A 22,049-nucleotide genomic window follows, 5' to 3' on the forward strand; every position below is an offset into this window, starting at 1 on the left:
ACAGGAAGTTTTCAACCAGCTGGAACAAACATCCCCTTTGCATGTCCACTCTAGGAAAACAAGGAATGATGAACTTGACTGCTACTTGTGTATCACATCCCACACAAATAGAGGGCCACATTATTCTCCTGAGGTTCCCACCCCTGAACAATCCAGTCATCACGCCCCACGTCAAAGAGTCTAACCAATGAATAAAATGGAAACGAGCACTTAAGACAGGACCGCTTTTAATGAGTCCAAACGAGGGGAACAAGAAACCACCCTTGTGATTCGGTTGCTGATGAGAAGAGGAGTCGAAATTAGGGAAGGCGTATAGGTAATATATTGCTGGCCCAGAAAAACACCTTTGGCTCACTCCATTATTGGCTGGAGTAAAAAAGGTTTGTTGCGTTGCAGAAGCTGAGAATAGGCTCCGTTGGAGGAGAATGATTCATAAGTCATACATAAGCAATTACGCCCGGAAACTGTAATTAGAGTAGATGATATTGAGCCACGATCAGCAGAGGCGGGTCCCCTCCCATCAAAAGTGTTGGCTTTGGCGGGGGATGCTTAAAATGTTTTCAGAGGATGCAGTCGAGATCATGAGAGCAGAAATAGATTGGGCATTAAAGGTAAACATTGATATGGTTTTCCTGGTGAAATAGACCAGGAAAACAGAACAGACAGAAAGCTGACAAACGTGTCAAAAAAGAACAGATTTGAGTTCCTCCTATGACTTAAAATTCAAATGAATGTATTAGAAACAAGACTTTATATTGCAGTTTTTATACATATACATGTTGTTGTTTAGTCATTTAGTTGTGTCCTCCTCTTTGTGACCCCCTGGACCAGAGCATGCCAGGCCCTCCTGTCTTCCACTGCCTCCCTCAGTTTGGTCAAACTCATGCTGGTAGCTTTGAGAACACTGTCCAACCATCTTGTCCTCTGTTGTCCCCTTCTCCTTGTGCCCTCCATCTTTCCCAACATCAGGGTCTTTTCCAGAGAGTCTTCTCTTCTCCTGAGGTGGCCAAAGTCTTGGAGCCTCAGCTTCACGATCTGTCCTTCCAGTGAGCACTCAGGGCTGATTTCCTTAAGAATGGAGAGGTTTGATCTTCTTGCAGTCCATGGGACTCTCAAGAGTCTCCTCCAGCACCAGAATTCTTGCTTAATTACTTGCTTTAGATATATGGTGAGTTTCTCTGTTATTTCAATTCTTGAGGTTGCGTGCTTGACCTGTTCAGAGTAGACCAATTGAAATTGCAAGACAACTAATGTACATTAATTTTGTAGATTAGAATTTGGAGACAGACTTTGTACTCGATATACTTCCCATTTGCATACATACACATGTGTATGTGTATATGTATGTATGTATGCAAATGGGAAGTAAATTGAAGTCTGTATCTAAATTCTAATCAGAAATTAATGTACTTAAATTAGTTGTCTTGCAATTTCAATTGGTCTACTCTGAACAGGTCAAGCACGCAACCTCAAGAATTGAAATAACAGAGAAACTCACCATATATCTAAAGCAAGCGACTTCCTTTAAGAATCCTGGGAACTGTTGATTACCCCTCATGAGGCTGTAATTCCCAGCATCCATAACAAACTACGGTCCCCAGGGTTAAGTCATGTGATATAAACGTGTGGTGTCCACACAACTAAAGTAGCGAAAGAAGAAAGCTCTAGAAGAGAAATGAGACAGGTTTTATAAGGAGCAAAGAACCATCAACAGGAGAATAAGTTCCTCTGAGAAAAAAACATATCTTTATAGAACATGGAGCAATTAAGACCTGGTGAGTTCAGCAAAACGCACATGAGTTTTAATCACATTACAGCCCTCACTGGTGACGGCCTTTGGAGTTTGATCTGTGGGTGTGCTGAATCCTGGATTTTAAGAAAAAAAGTGCTTTTGTGTAAAGAACAGGAAGAATCATCACACCAGAAACTTAATTCTCTCCCTGACTCTCCTCGCAGGTTATTGAACCCAGGGAAGTCTTTGAGAAGTGCAACTTGACTTTCCCACACACCTCCCACTGCCTGGGTAGCGGAGAGGTGATGATCAGCGCTTTGGCCGACACACTTGGCAACGGGAAAGGTATGGCCAGCTGCGTTTGTGTGTCGCTTATGTCTTAAAGGGTGTGGGAGGCAGAGACTCAGGGTGCAAAATGTATGTGCAGTTGGCATCTGCTACTACCGTTGTACCTTGGCTGTCAAACTTAATCCGTTCTGGAAGTCCGTTCGACTCCCAAAACCGTTCGAAAACGAAGACACAGTTTTCCGACTGGCTGCAGAAGCTTCTTGCACTCAAAGCCACGTCAGACATTCCCACAAAACGTTCGCAAACCGAAACACTCACTTCCAAGTTTGCGGCATTCGGGAGCCAAAACGTCCGGGTATCAAGGTGTTCAAGAACCAAGGCACGCCTGCATATGTTTATAGATGCCTCTGGGCAAATATTTAGATTGTTAGTGGCTGGGGCCTCCCCAGCACTGCATTCTGCACCCAGAGACCCTGTAAGAATAGTTTAGAAACATGAGGATAGCCCTGCCGCTGGAACAGGCCAAAGTCTAGTATTCTCTTCTCACAGTGGCCAGGGCTGGATTAACCATTCAACGAAATAAGGGCATCGAGGGGAGAACCACAGAAATTTTCCATTACCGGATTTACTATGGACCGTATTGTGAATCAGGTTCCACAAAAAAACCCTCCCAAAATCAGAGAAAAAATTACATACACACACATAATATTACTTTTTTATTTTATGGTTTATTATGGTTTATATTTTGAATTAGATATATACCGTATTTTTCGCTCTATAAGACGCACCAGACCACAAGATGCACCTAGTTTTTGGAGGAGGAAAACAAGAAAAAAAATATTCTGAATCTCAGAAGCCAGAACAGCAAGAGGAATCGCTGCGCAGTGAAAGCAGCAATCCCTCTTGCTGTTCTGGTTTCTGCGATAGCTGCGTAGCCTGCATTCGCTCCATAAGACGCACACACATTTCCCCTTACTTTTTAGGAGGGAAAAAGTGAGTCTTATAGAGCAAAAAATACGGTATATGGAGGCACCAAAGTCTTTAAGTGTTTGGGGCCTCTAACGGTCTTAATATAGCCCTCCCAGAGCCTCCCAGATTTACCTCAGCGGAAAACCCAAAAGCAGGAGCTGAGCACAAGAGCTTCCTCTCCACCTGTGATTCCCAGCACTGGATCCGATGGGATCCCGTTGGCCTAAGCCAGCAGGGCTTTCCTGATGTTAACTCCCATCGCCCCCCCAGCCACCATTGCCAATGATCAGGAAGGGAGATGGGAGTTGAAACCAGCCATATTTGGGGGGGCCACGGGCTCCCCAATGTGGGATAGTTACAGTGCATCCTGGATTACAGTGGTACCTCGGGTTAAGAACTTAATTCGTTCCGGAGGTCCATTCTTAACCTGAAACTGTTCTTAACCTGAAGCACCACTTTAGCTAACGGGGCCTCCTGTTGCCGCCGCCGCACGATTTCTGTTCTCATCCTGAAGCAAAGTTCGTAACCTGAGGTAATATTTCTGGGTTAGCGGAGTCTGTAACTTGAAGCATCTGTAACCCGAGGTACCACTGTATTTAAACTAAAAGCCTAAAACCAGCCTATATAAGCTCCCCTTTTAAGCTGCAAAGGGATGCACTTTGCTGAACAACAGACATGAGGGAGGAAGGGTAATAACAGCTAGAATGGTGACTGGGAGCAGCCGCCAAGACCATATATTGGCTCCCAGTACGTTTCCGAGCACAATTCAAAGTGTTGGTGCTGACCTTGAAAGCCCTAAATGGCCTCGGTCCAGTATACCTGAAGGAGCGTCTCCACCCCCATCGTCCAGCCCGGACACTGAAGTCCAGCTCCGAGGGCCTTCTGGCGGTTCCCTCACTGCAAGAAGCCAAGTTACAGGGAACCAGGCAGAGGGCCTTCTCGGTAGTGGCACCCGCCCTGTGGAACACCCTCCCATCAGATGTCAAGGAAATACTGTAAACAACTATCTGACTTTTAGAAGACATCTGAAAGCAGCCCTGTTTAGGGAAGTTTTCAATGTTTGATGTTTTATTGTGTTTTTAGTATTCTGTTGGGAGCTGCCTAGAGTGGCTACAGAAACCCAGCCAGATGGATGAGGTATAAATATATCATTATCATATTTATTAATATTGAATAAATATATGGTCTCCTGGCAACTATTCACATCCTTGCACCCTACACCAGTCTCCACACACACACACAAATGTGTGCCTCCCCATGCCTGTTTGAATTAATTTGCACCCCTGCTACCCTCAATGACCTCAACCCAAATCACTTATCTCCATAAATAAGTCGCTTTCTGAGAACAGTTGTTGTTGTTGTGACTGCAGGCGGATTCATCCTTATTGACGCGGAGACCTGGGAAGTGAAAGGGACCTGGGAGCGGCCTGGAGACGAGCCCCCACAAGGCTACGACTTCTGGTATCAGCCCAGGCACAATGTCATGATCAGCACCGAGTGGGGAGTGCCCAAGTACTTTGCCAACGGTTTCAACCCAGAGGATCTGAAGAAAGGTACCTCCTTCGTTTGAGCCATTGAGGCGGTCGATTTCAGGGCCGCCTTCAGATCCCAGTGGTTTGTGGAGTCAGAAAGCAGAGAAGGGGGCTTTATTCCTGTCCTAGTGTGTCACGGGCAATCGAAGTCCCGGCTGGGGACGTCAGGACCGGGGGCAAGATGGCGGGGTGGGAGCAGGAACGGGAGTCCAGAAGCCAGGAGTCTGAGGTTTCAGAGAGCCAGGAATCAAGAAGCCAAGGGTCCGAGGGTCAGGAAGCAAGGAGTCACGAAGTCAGGGGTCCGAGGATCAAGAAGCAAGGAGTCACGAAGTCAGGGGTTTGAAGGTCAAGAAGCAAGAAGTCAAGAAGCAAGGAGTCACAAAGTCAGGGGTCCGAGGATCAAGAAGCAAGGAGTCACAAAGTCAAGGGTCCGAGGATCAAGAAGCAAGAAATCAAGGAGTCAGGGGCCAAGGATCAAGAAGCAAGAAATCAAGGAGTCAGAGGTCTGAGGATCAAGAAGCCAGGAGTCAAGGAGCCAAACGCAGCAAGGCAGGGAATGTGTTGCTGTGGCCAAGAGCCGAAGGGAAATGCTGCCCTTATATCCCTTCCCGGCTCTTGCCACCAGGTGCTGTGAGTTACCAATCAGCCTCACCTGTGTGGCCGCGCCTTGCCTCTTCAGAACAAACTTTGGAAGGCCCCAGTCCTGCAGAGTCCTATTGGTCACAGGGCCTGGCTCCTGCACGCACACCTGACATAGTGGCACCTAGACTGGTGATGGGAACCACCGACCCATGACACTCGTGTGGACTGGTTGAAAGCAGAGGAATAGTGGGGGCGACCAGCTGGGGAACCCCCAAGGGAGGAAGGCTCAGAGCCCAGGGGGGTGGAACAACATTGGGTGGTCAGGAGGAGAAGAGGGAGAAGACAGGAAAGAGCGAGAGTCAGAAGATGAAGAGGTAACAGGATTTAGTGAGTGGGGAGAGTCTGTGGTGAGACCTACCAGAGATGAGTTAGCCCTGAGATTCCTTCGCATAGTGTGTTTTGGCCACTAGAGAGTTAACTCCAGCTTGCACAGTGTGATTTACTGCTGGCTCACTCAGGGCTAAAAAAACCCGAGCAGCCTGTTTCGTTGGGTATTGCAGGATCGCGACCAGGGTCCCTCTGTGGTTCATGTTGTCCTTGTTTTGCTCCTCTGCAGAGCGCTACGGGCGTCGGCTGAACGTCTGGGACTGGACAACTCACTGCCTGATCCAGCAGATTGACGTTGGAGAGGATTCTGCCCCCTTGGAGATCCGGTTCCTACATAACCCCGACGCCGCACACGGAATGGTGGGCTGCACGTTGCAGAGTTCCATCCATCATTTCTTCAAGACAGAGGTTAGAATGAATGGGGGCAGGGGAGCCCACAGGAGGTTGGGGGCCCAGTAAGGGACGTGGGTGGTGCTGTGGGTTAAACCACAGAGCCTAGGACTTGCCGATCAGAAGGTCGGAGGTTCAAATCCCCACGACGGGGTGAGCTCCCGTTGCTCGGTCCCTGCTCCTGCCAACCTAGCAGTTCGAAAGCACGTCAAAGTGCAAGTAGATAAATAGGTACCACTCCGGCGGGAAGGTAAACGGCGTTTCCGTGCGCTGCTCTGGTTCGCCAGAAGCGGCTTAGTCCTGCTGGCCACATGACCCAGAAGCTGTACGCCGGCTCCCTTGGCCAGTAAAGTGAGATGAGCGCCACAACCCCAGAGTCGGTCTCGACGGGACCTAATGGTCAGGGGTCCTTTTACCTTTACCTAAATTCCACCTCAGTCTCCTGCTTCCCAGGCTAAACATACCCAACACACTTAGGCAGGAAGAACCAGGTGCACAAATATAAGGTAGGAGACACCTGGCTTGCCAGTAGTACATGTGAAAAGGATCTAGGGGTCTTGGTGCACCACAGACTTAACATGAGTCAACAGTGTGATGCAGCAGCAAAAAAAGCTAACGCTATTCTAGGCTGCATCAACAGAAGTCTAGAGTCCAGATCAAGGGACGTAATAGTGCCACTCTCTTCTGCCTTGGTCAGATCACACCTGGAGTCCTGTGTCCAGTTCTGGGCGCCACAATTTAAGAAGGATGTTGATAAGCTGGAAGGTGTGCAGAGGAGGGCAACCAAGATGATCAGGGGTCTGGAAACCAAGCCTTATGAGGAATGTTATATTGTTTTAATTCTATAACATGACCCGGAAGCTGTACGCCGGCTCCCTCGGCCAATAAAGCGAGATGAGCGCTGCAACCCCAGAGTCGGCCACGACTGGACGTAACGGTCAGGGGTCCCTTTACCTTTTTAAGCAGCTGGTGGATTGGGCCCTCTGACTCACTTGGGAATGAGGACGCAGATTTGCATAAAATCTGGGCATTCCATTTGGGGAAGGGATTCTGCGTCCTCTACCCGCACTTCTCACGTAGCAGTACTTGGAGAAATTAACTTCTAGGGAGTACCTGATGTCAGACGAACCCACCATGGGAAGGATCATAGAATCATAGAATCATAGAATCATAGAATCATAGAGTTGGAAGAGACCACAAGGGCCATCGAGTCCAACCCCCTGCCAAGCAGGAAACACCATCAGAGCACTCCTGACATATGGTTGTCAAGCCTCTGCTTAAAGACCTCCAAAGAAGGAGACTCCACCACACTCCTTGGCAGCAAATTCCACTGTCAAACAGCTCTTACTGTCAGGAAGTTCTTCCTAATGTTTAGGTGGAATCTTCTTTCTTGTAGTTTGGATCCATTGCTCCGTGTCCGCTTCTCTGGAGCAGCAGAAAACAACCTTTCTCCCTCCTCCATGTGACATCCCTTCATATATTTGAACATGGCTATCATATCACCCCTTAACCTCCTCTTCTCCAGGCTAAACATGCCCAGCTCCCTTAGACGTTCCTCATAAGGCATCGTTTCCAGGCCTTTGACCATTTTGGTTGCCCTCCTCTGGACACGTTCCAGTTTGTCAGTGTCCTTCTTGAACTGTGGTGCCCAGAACTGGACACAGCACTCCAGGTGAGGTCCGACCAGAGCAGAATACAGTGGCACTATTACTTCCCTTGATCTAGATGCTATACTCCTATTGATGCAGCCCAGAATTGCATTGGCTTTTTTAGCTGCCGCGTCACACTGTTGGCTCATGTCAAGTTTGTGGTCAACCAAGACTCCTAGATCCTTTTCACATGTACTGCTCTCAAGCCAGGTGTCACCCATCTTGTATTTGTGCCTCTCATTTTTTTTGCCCAAGTGCAATACTTTACATTTCTCCCTCCTAGCTTCCTGGTTGCTAGGAAAAAAGGAAAGACAAACTACAGAGATTCCAAGGGCCAGAAAACGAGACAGGAGCAATAAAATATCACTGTTTACTTATCACCTGGGACGCGGGTGGCGCTGTGGTCTAAACAGTGGTCAGCCACTCTGGGCAGCTTCCAAAAAAATATTAAAATACTGTAATACATCAAACACTAAAAGCTTCCCTAAACAGGGCTGCCTACAGATGTCTTCTAAAAGTCTGGTAGTTGTTGTTCTCTTTGACATCTGGTGGGAGGGCGTTCCACAGGGAGGGCGCCACCACCGAGAAGGCCCTCTGCCTGGTTCCCTGTAACTTGGCTTCTCGCAGGGAGGGAACCGCCAGAAGGCCCTCGGATCTGGACCTCAGTGTCCGGGCAGAAGGATGAGGGTGGAGACGCTCCTTCAGGTATACTGGATATACCTTCAGATATACCTTCCTTGGAGATTTTTAAGCAGAGGTTGGGTGGCCATCTGCCAGGGGGTTGGACTAGATGACCCGTGGGTCCCTTCCAGCTCTTAAGATTCTTTGATTCTATCCCTTGCACAAGAGGGATAAAAATGGGACTGCCTGTGATTGAACAGCTTCAGGGGAAGACCCAAGGTTTGTAGGAGCACCGACCTTCCTTCGTGGTGAATACCGGGAAGGAAACCCCAAAACATAGCCCACAGGGAGCTGTGTGTGCAGATTAGTCGAGGAATGCTGGCTGATGGCTGAGCAGGGGAAATTGAAAGCCAGGGGTTGGGGAGGAATGCAGTGGTCTGCCTGGGATCTTCAGCAGAGATCCCTCCCTGCTGTAGCATCTTGGCACAGTGGATCCCCCTTCTCAACATGCTTTTCTGCTGCAGAACGGGGACTGGGCGGCTGAAAAGGTGATCCAGATTCCGAACAAGAAGGTGTCAGGGTGGTACTTTCCTGAAATGCCAGGTGAGTAAAGAAATGGGCGGCTGTGGCTCGCTTTCTGTTATGTGCTGAGTTGAATAGGATCCAAAATGCATCAGTCTGATTGGTCCTAGAACAATAGGATCCAGAATGCAGCAGTCTGATTGGTCCTAGAACAATAGGATCCAGAATGCAGCAATCTGATTGGTCCTAGAACAATAGGATCCAGAATGCATCAGTCTGATTGGTCCTAGAACAATAGGATCGAGAATGCAGCAGTCTGATTGGTCCTAGAACAATAGGATCCAGAATGCAGCAGTCTGATTGGTCCTAGAACAATAGGATCCAGAATGCAGCAGTCTGATTGGTCCTAGAACAATAGGATCCAGAATGCAGCAGTCTGATTGGTCCTAGAACAATAGGATCCAGAATGCAGCAGTCTGATTGGTCCTAGAACAATAGGATCCAGAATGCATCAGTCTGATTGGTCCTAGAACAATAGGATCCAGAATGCAGCAGTCTGATTGGTCCTAGAACAATAGGATCAAGAATGCAGCAATCTGATTGGTCCTAGAACAATAGGATCAAGAATGCAGCAATCTGATTGGTCCTAGAACAATAGGCTCAAGAATGCAGCAATCTTATTGGTCCTAGAACAATAGGATCCAGAATGCAGCAGTCTGATTGGTCCACAGGAGCCACCCAATCCAGCTCCAGGGGGAAGTGAATCCACAACCTGATTGGCCTACAGGAGAACCCCGGAATTAGCCTCAAGCGATGTTTCCCACAGCGCAGCAACCCGGCAAAGGGGATGCAGACATATAAAGCAGACATTCTGGGGGAACTTCCATTCCTCCTCACCACTATGAGCTGAATAAAGAGCATGAAATCCACTCTCGACTCAGAGTATATTTCACTTTCCACGTTCCTTCCAACTGAATCCAGCAGCCACTGTTCCCGAAATAAAACCTAGCCTCGGAATTGGTCGATAGGGCAGCTAGCTAGCGCCACTTCCTAGAAGACAGAGAACCAGTCGCTGTCGTTCCGTGCTTTGTGAACCCCTAGATTAGACTACTGCAATGTGCTCCACGTAGGGCAGCCCGTGAAGGCAGCCTGGAATTGTAGTTCTGAGATGGGAGCTTCCTGGCGACTCTCAGCACCCTCAAGAAGCTAGAGTTCCCAGAATCCTTTGGGGCTAGAGGAAGCCGTTATGGCTTAAAGTGGCGTCAGAAGTGCTTTCAACAAATGGTGTGGTCATTGAATCTGTGTGGCAGAAAATAACCTAGGGAGTGGTTTTAACATTTAAAGCCCTAGGACCCTCGTACCTACGGGACCGCCTCTCCTGGTATGTCCCACGGAGGACCTTGTGGTCTTCAAATAAAAACATCTTGGAGGTCCCGGGCCACAGGGAAACTAGACTGGCCTTGACCAGAGCCAGGGCCTTTTCAGCTGTGGCCCCGATCTCTGTCCCAAGAGACTAGGGCCCTGCGGGACTTGACATCTTTCCGCAGGGCCTGCAAGACGGAGCTGTTCCACCAGGCCGTTGGCCAAGGCACAGTCTGACCCCCTCCTTCAGTAACCCTCATAGCACTCTAGCCCAATGCTTGCCATCAATTTGATTCTGAATTGATTGGAGAATGAATTGATTTTAGAACGTATTTCAATTAATTGATTGTGATTTTATGTATGTGTTGTTTTTACTCGTTAGCCGCTCTGAGCCCGGCTTCGCCTGGGGAGGGCGGAATATAAATAAAATTTTATTATTATTAATATTACAGTGGTGCCCTGCAAGACGAATGCCTCGCAAGACGGAAAACCCGCTAGACAAAAGGGTTTTCCGTTTTTCAATGCGCTTCGCAGGACGAATTTCTCTATGAGCTTGCTTCGCAAGACGAAAATGTCTTGCGATTCTTGCAATTTTTTTCCGCTCCCCACCCCCTTTTTCTAAGGCACTAAGCTGCTAACAGCCTTTTAGCAGCTAATCCGCTAATCCCTTAAGCCTTTAATAGCCGCTAAACCGCTAATAGCGCTAATCCGCTAATGGGCTTGCTTTGCAAGACGAAAAAACCGCAAGACGAAGAGACTCGTGAAACGGATTCTTTTCGTATTGCGAGGCACCACTGTATTATTATTAAGGAATAAAAGAAAGTGAATCCTGACCTGCCCTCTTCTCCTCCAGGTTTCGTCACCGACATCCTCATTTCGATGGACGACCGGTACCTCTACTTGAGCAATTGGCTGCATGGTGATCTCCGCCAGTATGACATCACCAACCCGTTCTGCCCTAAACTGGTTGGCCAGGTAAAAGAGCACCGGACCCCTTGCCAGACTTGGTGGGGTTCCCAGAAGCTTCTGGCTGACCAGGGTTGAAAACAGCATAATTGGCTAAATGACCACTGAATTCTTATCACATCCACACTCTTGGTTCAGTTACACCTCAGGGATGATGATGATGATAATTAATAATAATATTTTATTACTCATACCCCGCCCATCTGACCGGGCCTCCACATCCACTCTGGGTGGCTTCCAGCAGAATATTAAAAACACGATAAAACATCAGCCACGAAAAACTTCCCTAAACAGGGCTGCCTTCAGATGTCTTTTAAACGGCAGGTGGTTGTTTATTTCTTTAACATCTGATGGGGGGGGTGCGTTCCACAGTCTGGGCACCACTACTGAGAAGGGCCACAATCAACACCCATCTGTCAATCCCTGGACATCACGATGACGACTGGGGATTTAAAAGTACCTGGCAGGGAACAAAACACAGTTAAAATGGAGGAAGAAGGCTCTGTTTTAGCAGGGGGTTCAATGTTCCTGGAACTCCCCGCTACTGTTCTAATACTTATTATTATTATTATGAATAATAATAATAATAATAATAATAATAATATACCGCCTGAGAGTCGCAAAGTGATTTCATGCTCTTTATTCAGCTCATAGTGGTGAGGAGGAATGAATGAATGTCCCCTCAAAGTATCTGCTTTATATACATTATTTACACAATGGGCTGCACGTGATTGGCTAATTCCGGAATTCTACTGTAAGCCAATCAGGTTGTGGATTCACTTCTATCTGGAGCATGATTGGGTGGTTCCTGCCAACCAATCATACTGCTGCATTGTTCTAGGACCAATCAGACTGCTGCATTCTGAATCCTCTTGTTCTAGGACCAATCAGACTGCTGCAGTTTGGATCCTATTGTTCTAGGACCAATCAGACTGCTGCAGTTTGGATCCTATTGTTCTAGGACCAATCAGACTGCTGCAGTTTGGATCCTATTCAACTCAGTACATAACACCGCCCTATACCCAGAGGTCTCAGGGCAGTTCACATAAAAACATCCCAGTATATAAAATAAAAATAAAAGCAATAACCCAATAATACACCCCCCCCAAAAAAGAGCCATATTTTAAAAGGGTATGGGCTGTTGATGAGGTCAACCAAAGGCCTGGTTAAAAAGGAATGTTTTTGCCTGGCTCCTTAAGGTGTATAATGAAGGCACCAGGTGAACTTCCCTGCTTCCCCCAAGGAATCGTGGGAACTGTAGTTTCCCCCCGTGGCGCTAGAACTCCCAGCACCCTCCACAAACTACAGTTCCCATAATTCTTTGCGGGGAAAGCCACAAGTTTTAAAAGTGTACGGCATGGATATGACCTTGCCAAGCCAAACAGCTCCTTGGAAGATGCTGTTCCTCGTGAGCTCAGCTGATTATCTCTCTCTTTCTCTGGCCTTTTGGGGGACTTGTGTCGCGCCCCCAGGTCTTTGTTGGCGGGAACATTTACAAAGGCGGCGTGGTGACCGTCCTGGAAGACGATGAGCTGGACTGCCAGCCTGACCCGTTTATGATCCAGGTGAGTCAACCTGGAGCTGCAAGGGTGGCGAGGGAACGGGAGGAATTCAAACCGAACCTTCCTCACCCCACATTTTCTCTGCCTTTAGGGAAAGAGGGTCTATGGCGGACCTCAAATGATTCAACTCAGCTTGGACGGCAAGAGGCTGTACACAACGACCTCTTTGTACACACCTTGGGACAAGCAGTTTTACCCTCAGATGGTCAGGTAAGAGCATCAAGCAGCTAACTGGCCGATTCCGCCCCTTCTTCCCCTGCTCTGTACTGAAATCTGGGATGTGTGTATCACAAGTTCAGGGGGTTGGACTAGATGACCCTCAGGGTCCCATCCAACGCTGCAATTCTGTGATTCTGTAAGTGTCACAGCCTCCCTGCCAGGGAGATGCAAGGGACTGAACCTGGCACCTTCTGCAGGCGAAGCAAGTGCTAATGCACTGAGCTATGCCCCTTCCCTTAAATATAATAGCAAGATTCCAGTCCTCATGGCTCTTTTTCTTTAAAAATATTTTATTAAAGCTGAAATATACTCGGAGTCGAGAGTGGATTTCATGCTCTTTATTCAGCTCATAGTGGTGAGAAGGAATGGAAGTTCCCCCGGAATCTGCTTTATATACATTATTTACACAATGGGCCCCACGTGATTGGCTAATTCCGGGATTCTCCTGTAGGCCAATCAGGTTGTGGGTTCACTTCCACCTGGAGCTAGATTGGGTGGCTCCTGCGGACCAATCAGACTGCTGCATTCTGGATCCTATTGTTCTAGGGCCAATCAGACTGCTGCATTTTGGATCCTAGTCAACTCAGTACATAACAAAAGTTTTTTCATGATGCAATACAATAAAATAATCTAAAAAAGAACAAAGAAAGAGAAAACACCAAAGGAAAACCAAAAAGAGTAAAGGAAAAGGGCTTCTGATTTTCCATCCGTCAGTTACATAAAATAAATGATTCAAAATGTTTACTCTAGAATGACACCCAACTGATCTACTTTCTGTTCTGTTTTCCCAGATAGATTAGTTCATTTCCCCTATCACGCAAAAAGTCCAAAAGGGGATCTCTGATCATTATCTATAATAAATGCCGGCAGTGGTTTCCCTCTAATCCAGGGGTTGGCAAACTAAGGCTCGCGGACTGGATGCGGCCCACCAGGCTCGTTAATCTGGCCCGCGGACCCTGCCGCCCGCTCAGTCAGTCCCTGCACTAAATTGGTGGGGCACAGAGGCCTCACCACACAGGTACTGACCACGCAGGGGGGTCCTTTCGGGAGAGGGTGGGACTGGCCCCCCACCATGTCTGAGGGACAGTGGACTGGCCCCCTCCTGAAAAAGTTTGCTGACCCCTGCTCTAATCAAACCGATCAGCTTTGTCTCCCATAACTTCAACGACCCTTCCTCCATATTAGACAACAATAAGTCTTTCCATCTTGGTCCACACAAGAATCTCTCCACTGTGATCATATATTAAAATAGTATCCCATACTTCTTTGCTGATTGTGTATATGGTCCTCGTGGTTCTGATTAATGGTCTGATTTAAGCAGGAAGACAGGGATCTGCCTTGCACTGGTCCTGTCTGCACTGACCATAGCTGTCAACTGTCCCTTATTTGGCGGGACAGTCCCTTATCCCAGCGCCATGTCCCACTGCTGTCCCTTGTTGATGATGTCCCTTAAATTTCCCGGGTTTCAAAGGAAGCAGCTCCTCTCCCTCCCTTCCTGCCGGCCAGGGAGGAGGGAGGCTCCAACTGTTGCTTGGCTGCGTTGCTCACCCAGTAAGGAGTCTGAGAACGACTGGGGGGTGGAGCTTGCATGCCTTGTGCCGATCAAATCAGCCGCGTTGCCTGGGGACTCGCCTTTGCTCAGCGCTTCCCAGCGGAGAGGGGACGGTGGTTTTCCTTGCTGCATCCCCTTTGCCCGGTTGCTGCGCTGTGGGAACCACCGCTTGAGGCTTCGTTTGGCTGCTGGCTGGGCTTTCTGCCTTTGGCTCGGAGGGGCTCAGAAGTTGAACATACCCTGTGCCGGGAAAATCCCTTATTTTGGCTGCTGATCCCTTATTTTCGAGGCTGCTGTAAGTTGACTGCTGTAAGTTGACATCTATGGCACTGATCGACAGCATCCCTCCTGCTTCCCGGCACAGAGTCTTTCCCAGCTGTACCTTGAGATGCTGGGGAATGAATGAACTTTATTACGGTCACAGACCAGGATAAACAAACAAACAAACACATATAAATAAAATAGCAGTTAGGATTTTATTTTTTTTAACCGATAAAACCGATAAAATCTCAGCGCCTAGGACTTGCCGATCGCATGGTCGGCGGTTCGAATCCCCGTGGCGGGGTAAGCTCCCGTCATTTGGTCCCAGCTCCTGCCCACCTAGCAGTTCGAAAGCCCATCAAAGTGCAAGTAGATAAATAGGTACCGCTTTATAGCGGGAAGGTAAACGGCGTTTCCGTGTGCTGCGCTGGTGCCGGCTCGCCGGAGCAGCTTCGTCACGCTGGCCACGTGACCCGGAAGTGTCTTCGGACAGCGCTGGCTCCCGGCCTCTAGAGTGAGATGAGTGCACAACCCTAGAGTCTGTCAAGACTGACCCGTACGGGCAGGGGTACCTTTACCTTTACTAAAATTGTTAGAGCAAATAAGGACAAAGAAACAAGCATAGGATAAAACATCTGAATAAAATACAAGATTAAACAAAGATAATGGATGGATAAAAACAGATAATTAGAACAGATAAGCACTAAAAACAAATATAAACACGCAGTTAAAACAACTGTAAGAGCATCAGAACTAAAAGACTCGCATTTAAAACAACTGTAAGAGGCTGCAGAGTAGAAGCCTCTGAAATAGAGGACACTCAGAACATTAGAAACTGATGTGCAAATATGGTGAAAACAGACAATTAAAACAATGTAGAACAATAAATTTAGAAACCATGTACAACAATAAACTATCCCAGGGAGTTGACTCAGAGTCACCCATGGAACTGAGTTTGGGGATTTTCATGCCGGATTATTTTGAGTTGGACGATGGTCTGGGCCTATGGATTTGTATGCTGGCGAATGGATTGTGGGGCCTTCTGGATGCCAAGCGAATGACCTGCCTCTGAGCTCCCTTTTGCCTTTGCCTTTTGCAGGGAAGGCTCAGTCATGCTGCAAATCGACGTGGACACCGAGAACGGCGGCCTCTGCGTGAACCCAGACTTCCTGGTGGATTTCGGGAAGGAGCCCTTCGGTCCAGCTCGCGCTCACGAGATGCGCTACCCCGGGGGAGATTGCACCTCGGACATCTGGATCTAGGCGGATCTAGGTGATCTGGGCAGGCATCTCTCTCCCCTCCTTCCTCCTGCTAAGCTACCTTTACGGAAGCATCTCTTCGTCACAGGTTTTCACCCTTTAAAAATGTCTGTATGCTCGTGCTGAGTCATGGGAGTCCCTCGCTCTCCTGAGTCAGCGGTTTTCTTCCCTGCCTGCCTCCAAAGTATTTTTTAAAAGTATTTTGTACAACAATAAACCAATCTAAAGGGCGGGGGAGAGAATTGCATAGGGCGGTTTTGGCATTCAACTCATTGCATGACAAGACTGTTGAAAACAGAGCTGCAGAAAATGAATAAACATTTTTTTAAAATCTCATATGCTTGATACATGGCCCCTTCATTTAATGGGTAGCAGGTGGTCTGATTGTCTGATTTATTTACACACCGTATTTTTCCATGTATAAGACTAGGTTTTTTCCCTGAAAAAAATAATGTCAAAAATTAGGGGGCGTCTTATACAGTGGTACCTTGGGTTACAAATGGTTCAGGTTACAGACGCTTCAGGTTACAGACTCCGCTAACCCAGAAATAGTACCTCAGGTTAAGAACTTTGGTTCAGGGTGAGAACAGAAATCGTGCGGCAGCAGCAGGAGGCCCCATTAGCTAAAGTGGTACCTCAGATTAAGAATAGTTTCAGGATAAGAACGGACCTCCAGAACAAATTAAGTCCTTAACCCGAGGTACCACTGTACACAGATACATCTCTCCCCATTTTCTTAAATCTGAGTCCCCCCAAATAGGGGTGTCTTATGAACAGAAAAATACGGTAACTGAAAAAGGGAAACTGGGAGGTATCAAATGGGCCACATTTAATCTTCCCTTGCACCTCACATCTATACTGTGCTAAATTCTCAGAGAGCATTTATTATTAGAATATTTATTTATATTCCATTCCCCCCCCAGACCAGGAGGACTCAAGGCAGCTTAACAGAAATCAAAGCAGCACAGTTAAAATACAGAAAGCTAAAAATATATAAAAGGTAATAGTTAAAAGGTAATTAAACTGTTATAGAATTAAAACAATATAACATTCCTCCTAAGGCTTAGTTTCCAGACCCTTGATCATCTTGGTTGCCCTCCTCTGCACACCTTCCAGCTTGTCAACATCCTTCTTAAATTGTGGCGCCCAGAACTGGACACAGGACTCCAGGTGTGCTCTGACCAAGGCAGAAGAGAGTGGCACTATTACGTCCCTTGATCTGGACTCTAGACTTCTGTTGATGCAGCCTAGAATAGTGTTAGCTTTTTTTGCTGCTGCATCACACTGTTGACTCATGTTAAGTCTGTGGTCCTCCAAGACCCCTAGATCCTTTTCACATGTACTACTGGCAAGCCAGGTGTCTCCTACCTTATATTTGTGCACCTGGTTCTTCCTGCCTAAGTGTGTTGGGTATGTTTAGTCTGGGAAGCAGGAGACTGAGGTGGAATTTAGGTAAAGGTAAAGGGACCCCTGACCATTAGGTCCAGTCGTGACCGACTCTGGGGTTGCGGCGCTCATCTCGCATTACTGGCCGAGGGAGCTGGCGTACAGCTTCCAGGTCATGTGGCCAGCATGACTAAGCCCCTTCTGGCGAACCAGAGCAGCGCACGGAAATGCCGTTTACTTTCCCGCCAGAGCAGTACCTAGTTATCTACTTGCACTTTGATGGGCTTTCGAACTGCTAGGTTGGCAGGAGCAGGGACCGAGGAACGGGAGCTCACCCCGTTGCGGGGATTCGAACTGCCAACCTTCTGATCGGCAAGTCCTAGGCTCAGTGGTTTAACCCACAGCGCCACCCGCGTCCCTCTGAGGTGGAATTTAGACACATAAAAAAAAGTTGTGAAAATGCTTTTATTATAAAAAAATTGTTTTGAAAAATAGACTGAATTTGCTATAGCTCACTGTTCCCATCTAGTATCACATTTGTATGATGCACTTTACAACACACTTAAAACGTTTTATTTGCAGCTGTGTAGCTGAGTCCTGAGAATAGATAGCATAAAGGTAAAGGTAAAGGGACCCCTGACCATTAGGTCCAGTTGCGGACAACTCTGGGGTTGTGGCGCTCATCTCTCTTTACTGGCCGAGGGAGCCGGCGTACAGCTTCCGTGTCATGTGGCCAGCAGGACTAAGCCGCTTCTGGCGAACCAGAGTAGCACAAGGAAATGCTGTTTACCTTCCCGCCGGAGCGGTACCTATTTATCTACTTGCACTTTGACGTGCTTTCGAACTGCTAGATTGGCAGGAGCAGGGACCGAGCAACGGGAGCTCACCCCGTCAGGGGGATTCGAACCGCCGACCTGATCGGCAAGCCCTAGGCTCTGTGGTTTAACCCACAGCACCACCCGCATCCCTAATAGATATCATAGCCGTCTTCAAATACCTAAAGGACTATGGCATGGAAGAGGGAGCAAGCTTGTTTTCTCCTACTCTGGCGGGTAGGACTCGAACCCCTGGCTTCAAGGAGATTCCAACTAAAATGCAGGAAGAACTTTCTGGCAGTGAGAGCTGTTCAAGAGTGGAACAGTCTCCCTCAGGAGGTTGTGGGTTCTCTTTCCTTGCAGGTTTATAAGTTGAACGGCCATCTCTCATGGGTGCTTCAGCTGAGATTCCTGCATTGCAGAGGGCTGAAATAGAGGACCCTCAAAGTCCCTTCCAACTCTGCAATTCCATGATTCTATAACAACAAATCTATTCAAATACAGATAATAAAAAGAGGACAGAAACATTAAAAGCCTTGTCCTTCAGAAAGGCCAGTCGCCAAAGGCCTATTGAAATAAAACAGTATTTACCTGCTCAATGATTTTGTTCTGGGGGTACGCATACCCCCCAAACATTTTGTGAATCTTTTGGTCCGTTTACTGTATTTATTTTTCCTTATTTGAACTATAAAATGATGATTTTCTTGAGTCAAAATGAGAGTACCCCTAAACATTTTTTTTAAAGTAAAAAAGCACTGCATCTGCTGGTGGAAGAACAAGGAAGGAGCCAGTCTTGCTTCTCTAGGGAGAGAGTTGCAAAGCCTGGGAGCCACCACCGAGAAGCCCCTCTCAAACCATGTCCTGCCATCCTATTCCAGGTGGACTTTAACACTCCTTCCACTGCTGAGCGACTTCCATACTCTTTAATGAGCCAGCCAGCTCCAAGGGGCCCAATACAGGGCATGGGGCGGCTGTTTGACCAGCCCTCTAGCCCCCCGTTATGAATAGCAAATAGGCCCAGCTCGCAAAAGAGCTTAAAGCAAGCAGAGAGCACCCAGTGTTCAAAATCCCCCCCCCCCCCACCTTGGCTCAGTTAATGAATGCAGCTTAGTGGAACAGGAAACCGTGGTTTCGATTCAGGCTGAGGTTTGGGGTTTAGGTATATTTTTGAATGGGAGAGAATGATCAATGAATTCCCCACCATCACCATGTAGAGGCGACAATGTGTTTGCGTGGGAAGAACCGGGAGTTTTGAAACAATTACGAGACGCACAATTTTCCTGCCCGGGTTGAATAGTAGTAGTAGTAGTAGTAGTAGTAGTAATAGTAATAATAATAATAATAATAATAATATGATGTATGGAAGTGAGAGCTGGACCATAAAGAAGGCTGATCGCCGAAGAATGGATGCTTTTGAATTCTGGTGCTGGAGGAGACTCTTGAGAGTCCCATGGACTGAAGGAAATCAGCCCTGAGTGCTCACTGGAAGGACAGATCCTGAAGCTGAGGCTCCAAGACTTTGGCCACCTCAGGAGAAGAGAAGACTCCCTGGAAAAGACCCTGATGTTGGGAAAGATGGCGGGCACAAGGAGAAGGGACAACCGAGGACGAGATGGTTGTATAGTGTTCTCGAAGCTACGAACATGAGGGAGGCAGTGGAAGACAGGAGTGCCTGGCGTGCTCTGGTCCAGGGGGTCACGAAGAGGCGGACACGACTAAATGACTAAACAACAACACAACAACAACAACAATAATACATTTTATTTATACCCCGCCCTCCCCAGCCAAGACCAGGCTCAGGGCGGCTAACACCAGGTATAAAAACAAGTGATTAAAATGCAACTTAAAAACAAGATTAAAATACAACATTAAAATGCAGCCTCTTTTCAGTACCCCTTTCCCATGCAGAAGTTCCCAGATTCAGTTGCTGGCATCTCCCGATATAGGGCTGCGATGCTCCCTGCCTGAAACCCGGGAGGTCTGCCTTCCCCATGCCTCCAAGCACACCCTCCAGACCCACAGGTGAGAATGGGTGAGACCCACAGTTTCCGCAAGCTCATTCATTCCTGGGGCTGCAGCGTCACCTGGCGTCCAAACTGCCACTTAGCAATTTAAACAGCATCCTTCCTGGAACAAAAAGTCCGTCCAGATCCCTTGCAGGTATAGGGATCCAGTATAGGGATCCAGTATAGTATAGGGCCCAAACCTCTGGCACCCTAGATTGTCTACCCCCATTATTGCTGAGATCCAGGGGATACTGTCCTTAAACCACTTCTAGTTCTTGACGGAAGCAAATAGCTCTGCATGATAAATTTTGATCCAGCCTTCATTTCAAGGCAAAGCCTGTGTAATTTGTACTTTCTGAAGCAATCTGCGAAGTGCCACACTGCAGAACAGGCCCTTTTCTTAATTTTGCAATGCAGCCAAGTAATGGGTGCAAACATGCAGTGCTTTTTTCCCCTTAAAAAAAGTGTTTAGGGGTACTCTCCTTTGGACTCAAGAAAAACCACCATTTTATCGTTCAAACTGGGAAAAATAAATACAGTAAATGGACCAAAGTACAAGGAGTCACAAAATGTTTAGGGCTATGTGTACCCCTGCGTCCCTCTAGGGGGAGAAAGCACTGCAAAAATGGATATGCAAAGGTCGAATGCGGCAAAGGATGTGTGTTTTAGCGAAATGAATAGGTAATAACCATTAAGCCGCTTTGCAAGGGTTATTTTATTTATTTATTGCCTCCATAGTCCATTCCCTGCCCCCTTCCCGGAGCTCAGGGGGGCATGCATGCTTCCCCCACTCCTAATTTAATCCCCACAACCACTCTTGGGAGGTAGGTTGGGAAGAGAGGCCGGATATGGCCATGGGAACCTTCATGGCCGAGTGGCGATCTGAACTCAGGTCCAACCCTCTAACCACCACATCACAACTCTCTTTGTTGAAAATCGCACAGAAAAATATTTAGATGAGGGTAAACGGGTTATTTGGTGCTCTAGATGTTCTTCAAGAGGGACGTGGGTGGCGCTATGGGTTAAACCACAGAGCCTAGGACTTGCCGATCAGAAGGTTGGTGGTTCGAATCCCCCCGATGGAGTGAGCTCCCGTTGCTCGGTCTCTGCTCCTGCCAACTTAGCAGTTCGAAAGCACGTCAAAGTGCAAGCAGATAAGTAGGTACCACTCCAGCGGGAAGGTCAACGGCGTTTCCGTGCGCTGCTCTGGTTCGCCAGAAGCGGCTTAGTCATGCTGGCCACATGACCCGGAAGCTGTACGCCAGCTCCCTCAGCCAGTAAAGCGAGATGAGCACCGCAACCCCAGAGTCGGCCACGACTGGACCTAATGGTCAGGGGTCCCTTTACCTTTTTAGATGTGCTTCAAGTGTATCGCAGAAGAGTTGGAAGGGACCCTGAGGACAATCTAGTCCAGGGGGTCAGCAAACTTTTTCAGCAGGGGGCCGGCCCCCTGTCCCTCAGACCTTGTGGGGGGCAGGAGTATATTTTGGAAAGAAAAAAAAATGAACAAATTCCTATGCCCCACAAATAACCCAGAGATGCATTTTACATTCTGTAAAAACACGCTGATTCCCAGACCGTCCTCGGGCCGGACTGAGAAGGCAATTGGGCTGGATCCGGCCCCCGGGCCTTGGTTTGCCTACCCATGATCTAGTCCAACCTTCTGCAATGCAGGAGTTTTGCTCAACATGGCGCACACACCCACAACACTGCGATTAAGAACTGAGCCAAAGTGTTTACACGGCCTAAGAGTGCTTTACCGTCATTGCCGTAATTAAATTTATATGCCACCCTATAGCTGCACGTCTCAGGGTGGTTCACAAGATAAAATGACAATATACAACCACAAAGCACATAATCAAAATATAAGCAGAAACAGCCGAATAACCCCCCTCAAAAAAAACCCCACCAAAAAAAACAACCAACATAAAAACAGTTAAAAGCAATTGTTAAAAAGAAAAAAAACACAATTAAAAAGCAGTTTGAAAT

The 22,049-nt window shown here is 47.7% G+C and overlaps 1 protein-coding gene across 2 annotated transcripts in view; it reads left to right on the forward strand.

The window, feature by feature from the left end:
- LOC310666076 (methanethiol oxidase-like) overlaps window positions 1–16,187 on the forward strand; it is a 36,208-nt gene extending 20,021 nt beyond the window's left edge. For both annotated transcript variants that reach the window (XM_083416653.1, XM_083416654.1), the window contains exons 5-12: window positions 1,957–2,077; window positions 4,360–4,542; window positions 5,720–5,898; window positions 8,675–8,753; window positions 10,888–11,009; window positions 12,473–12,565; window positions 12,654–12,772; window positions 15,694–16,187. In XM_083416653.1, the coding sequence (XP_083272779.1) occupies window positions 1,957–2,077; window positions 4,360–4,542; window positions 5,720–5,898; window positions 8,675–8,753; window positions 10,888–11,009; window positions 12,473–12,565; window positions 12,654–12,772; window positions 15,694–15,856 (1,059 nt within the window). In that variant the 3' untranslated portion in view covers window positions 15,857–16,187. The remainder of the gene's footprint in view (window positions 1–1,956; window positions 2,078–4,359; window positions 4,543–5,719; window positions 5,899–8,674; window positions 8,754–10,887; window positions 11,010–12,472; window positions 12,566–12,653; window positions 12,773–15,693) is intronic.
- Window positions 16,188–22,049: the final 5,862 nt, after the last annotated feature.

The sequence above is a fragment of the Podarcis tiliguerta genome (genome assembly GCF_965153285.1).
Source record: "Podarcis tiliguerta genome assembly, chromosome: 16".
Classification (NCBI taxonomy): domain Eukaryota; kingdom Metazoa; phylum Chordata; class Lepidosauria; order Squamata; family Lacertidae; genus Podarcis; species Podarcis tiliguerta.